Source organism: Octopus bimaculoides, chromosome 9 (assembly GCF_001194135.2).
Source record: "Octopus bimaculoides isolate UCB-OBI-ISO-001 chromosome 9, ASM119413v2, whole genome shotgun sequence".
NCBI classification, from domain to species: domain Eukaryota; kingdom Metazoa; phylum Mollusca; class Cephalopoda; order Octopoda; family Octopodidae; genus Octopus; species Octopus bimaculoides.
In genome coordinates this window covers 59284301-59288824 of record NC_068989.1, presented here as the reverse complement: position 1 = coordinate 59288824, position 4524 = coordinate 59284301, and the positions used below count along the sequence as shown (strand labels likewise).

The 4524-nt window shown below is 33.3% G+C and overlaps 1 protein-coding gene across 2 annotated transcripts in view; it reads left to right on the top strand.

Moving 5' to 3' along the window:
* LOC106871030 (probable peptidylglycine alpha-hydroxylating monooxygenase 1) overlaps nt 1-4221 on the top strand; it is an 87130-nt gene extending 82909 nt beyond the window's left edge. For both annotated transcript variants that reach the window (XM_014917288.2, XM_052970708.1), the window contains exons 11-13: nt 244-297; nt 2027-2076; nt 3931-4221. In XM_014917288.2, coding sequence (XP_014772774.1) covers nt 244-297; nt 2027-2076; nt 3931-4153 — 327 coding nt within the window. In that variant the 3' untranslated portion in view covers nt 4154-4221. The remainder of the gene's footprint in view (nt 1-243; nt 298-2026; nt 2077-3930) is intronic.
* Nucleotides 4222-4524: the final 303 nt, after the last annotated feature.

Here is a 4524-nt window from a genome sequence, read left to right as displayed (position 1 = left end):
TATATATATATATATATATATATATATATATATATATGCATATATATCTTTGCCGCTATCGGCCGAGCAACAGATTAGAAGCGTGTTCGAATATGAATGAAGAAGCATGACTTCTCTCACTTTTAATATTTTAAAATGTGTATGTATGTATGTATGTATGTATATATTTACACACATAGAACTAATCGTCCATCTATCCTGAATCATATTTGCTATATGTTTTACTTTACATTTACTTTCTAGGTAACGATCGACATTTCTTCTCGGAATATAACATTACAAAGCACCGATATTTTGGTAAGCAATCAGTTATGTTTGTCTTCCTGTTGAAGTAAATAATTTAAAAATAACAGCAGACAGTCAGTGTTTAGATATACTTTCTTTGTAGCAACTGCGGTTTCACCAGACATTGCATAGGAGCTGTAAAAGTATTCTTCTGCTAATATTTCGATATAATTTTTTTTTATATTTCTAATATTAAAGCAGTCCATCAATTTTTAGTGAGTTATGTCCTTCCCTGTTCAATCACGACAATGAAGTCTGAAAAATGCCGCAAAGTTGATTTGTTACTTAGAGAAATGATTGTCTTTTATCCCATTTTGTTCTTATCTCAGTTAAATCACAACTGGTTGGCTAAAATTTTCTTCCTTTTGCAATTGTTTTTGCTGTTTAACACTTGATGAGCCATGACTAATAAAGCTTAATGATAAAATGGCAATTTTAGTCTTGACCATTCAATTCTTTAAGCTTATCCAGTTATTTAATATGTCCTCCTCTTGTTTGAAGGTATTGGTGTTATTTCAGATTATGAAATAACACTATATGCATCCACTTCAGTGCTCAACTGATACTTATTTTAACGACCCCGAAAGGATGATGGGCAGTGTCGACCTCGGTGAAATATGATCGTAAAAACGGACGAAATGCTGCTAAGCATTTTTCCAGCGTGCTAACGATTCTGCCTGCTCGCCGCCATAAGTAGCAGAAATATATTAATGATTATTGAATGGCTTATACTATCCTTGTACAATAATCTCGAATCAACAAGGGAGTCTTTATATCTCCAATTCTAATTTTAATTTTCTATTTAGTTTTATTTATTTCAATCACAAAATTTCAGTAAATCGTATAGATATATGTATACATACACATCTATGCAGCTAGTTAGAAAGATAGATGATAAATAGATTGCATAAATGTCCTCATGCTTTGCGTGTGTGTGTGTGTGTTTGTGTGTGTGTGTGTGTGTGTGTGTGTGTGTGCGTGTGCGTGCGCGTGCGCGTGTACGTTTATGTGCTTTGCATATATGTGTGTGAATTATAGTACATTGCTTGATAAATCATTTATTCTCTTGCGTTATTAGAATGAAAGATGAAGAGTCATAAACTTGTAATATGGCCAGCCTCTTCCAAGGCGCGCGCAACCACACCAACGCAAAGAACTAACCCCAGAAAAAATCTATGCATAAACGTTTAACCATTCACACCTTTCACAGAATCCACATCATACACATACGCAATCGCACACACACACACACACACACACACACACACACACACACACACACACATATACACATATATATATGTGTGTATGTATACATGTATATATATATATATACACACACACATGTATGTATGCATGCATGTATGTACATATACAGTAATCCCTCCCCATATCATGGTTCACCTATCGCGGTTTATTATTGAAGCTTACGTTAATTACTTCGTGGTGTTGTTTTGTATTTATAATAAGATAAATATATGCAAATTATAAAAATAATACTAATAAAAAATATACAGTACTGTTTCTACTTCGCAGATTTTCACCTATCGCGGTGGATTTTGGAACGTAACACCCGCAATAGTCGAGGGATTACTGTACACTTGTATATTGCCAAAAAGTGAACACGAAATATGAGCATAGAAATTCAAGTATTATCTCTATCATAATGCGTTGTTTTTTCAGAGAAAACTATTATTTATGAACTTCAAAATATCTAACGCATAATTATCATTTATTGCAGATAATGCGCTGTACATTAACCAACCCGAATAGATGGGATGTTAATTTTGGGTAAGTATCCCACATAACACTATATAAAATCTAACTGTTGGAACAATAACCTGTTTATTGTTACAGGATTTTGATAATACTATAATTTGAAATGTGGAGGCGCGTGGCTTGATGGTTAGGGTGTCAGCATCATGATCGTAAGATTGTGGTTTCGATTCCTGAACCGGGCGACGCATAGTGTTCTTGAGCAAAACACTTCATTTCACGTTGCTCCAGTCCACTCAGCTGGCAAAAATGAGTAACGCTGCGATAGACTGGTGTCCCGTCCAGCCGGGGAACACATACGCCATTGAAACCGGGAAACCGAGCCCATGATCCTGGATAGGTTTTAAAAGGGCGCATTTATTTTTCTTTATTATAATTTGAAATATTACGAATTGACAATTGAAGTAAGTTATATAAGGTATTGGTTTTCGTTTTTCCAGTTAACTAAATGCTGGATATGGTGTATAAATCTGCCAGAGTTCTAACATACAATGCAGATTGGAACAACTTAGAGCTATTCACCAAAAAGTGGTACCTTATGGTTAATGAATGTAATTATTTTAGTGCGGTTACAGTCTAAAGAATCTAATAGAAATACAATGCTAATAAAATATCTCAAACAAAGGTGAATCATGGTAATGGACGACCCTCTGAGACAGAATGGTGGCGAATTATCCACTCACCCATGAATGAAACTGGATTATAATAATCTTTGGATTATGTAAAATTTAGTATATTGTTGCTATATTGTGTTAAATTTTGTTAAAACTTTCTAACTATATTATTGTAGCTTATTTTATTTTTAAATTTTAACTACATTCGTTTTGAATCATATCCAGAAGCTGACATTTGTGAAAGAATTTACTTATCATCATGTGACTAAATCAACAAATCTTTTGCTAATGACTTAAGTGAGAGGCGGGATTGCAAACCACGCAGTCATGAATAGTGAAAGCATCGTTCCGATACCTTCACTTGTTTGCTGCTAGGCAGCTGCATTTATTCAATTTTTATTGATAAAATGATGATAAAATGATGATAAAATGATGTTAATCGAGTTAACAATTGCTGTAGGAGAAACTATGAATATCATCATGTGTAGCAGACATTCACTGAACAAGTTAACTGAAATACCTTTGTTTTCATTAATTTGTTTAGTACTACAATTAAAACAGAAATATTATTCATTTATTAGATAATTAGACATATATGATCAGTACCAGATCATATATGTTATAATCATTATCGCATTAACTGTAATACATTTAATCCAGTAATGATATCATTATTGACGACATAGATTCCATATAGTAGCATAATCTACAACATGTATAATCGATTAGATTATGAGAAGTGTATAATTGATTACGTCAATATCGGTACGTGATTCATGTTTTAATTCTGGATCATTGAAGGGCAAACTAAAGAACATAGAAATTTCCATCTTGGCATTTTTCAAGCTTTTTAAGTACGTTTTCTCATGGAATATGAATATAAATTTAAGTGGAATGCATTAAAACCACCTCGGCAAATAAGCAATTATTAAAGCGAAACATGAAAATAAGATATATATTGAGATTACACAAAATTCTTAATCTTTACCATAATTGAAGGCTGCAAGCTGGCAGAATCGTTAGCACGCCGGGGAAAATGCTTAGCGGCATTTCGTCCGTCTTTACGTACTGAGTTCAAATTCCATTGAGTTCGACTTTGCCTTTCATCCTTCTCGGGTCGATAAAATAAGTAGGGGGTCGAATGTAATCAACTCACCCATTCCCCGGAACTACGGGCCTAGTGCCAAAATTTGAAATTAATCTTTACTATAATTATTTATTGTCAGTCGTTTATAATTTGTACTTTCTATTTTAGTAACGGCCATTCGGACGAAATGTGTGACATGTATTTCTTGTACGGTATCAAATTCGATGCTTACAAGAAACAGAAACACGTCGTTTGTCCTGGAGACGCCCAGAAATCAAGTTTGTATAACATTTTCGCACGTCTACCACAAGAATCAACACTTCCAGATAAAGAGGGCTATAAAAAGTTGTTATCGCCTTTTAATGTTACGAAAACTGCGTATAGGTACTAGAATGCATTTTTTTAGTAACATGGAAAAGGTAGATGAAAAACAATTTACGAAATGACTATAGTGAGTAGTTTCACGAAGAAATAAATGAGAATTTGTGTAAAAATAAAAATAGTTTGTCTTTTTTGCTAATGCCATCTTTATATACTAAAAGCTTAAAATTGTTGGAATATATTCTCATTGCATAATTCAGTTAACCATGAGAACAACAAATATATTTTGAAGTTTTGATATCTATTTATAACGGTAAGTAAGGGAAATAGAGCTACGTTTCCTGTCCAAAAGCACACCAACTTTAAAAGCTCGACACATGAGCTGACACAACAAAACATTTTCTCAATAGTTTTGTTTAGAGTTGATTTCCAAGACACTAA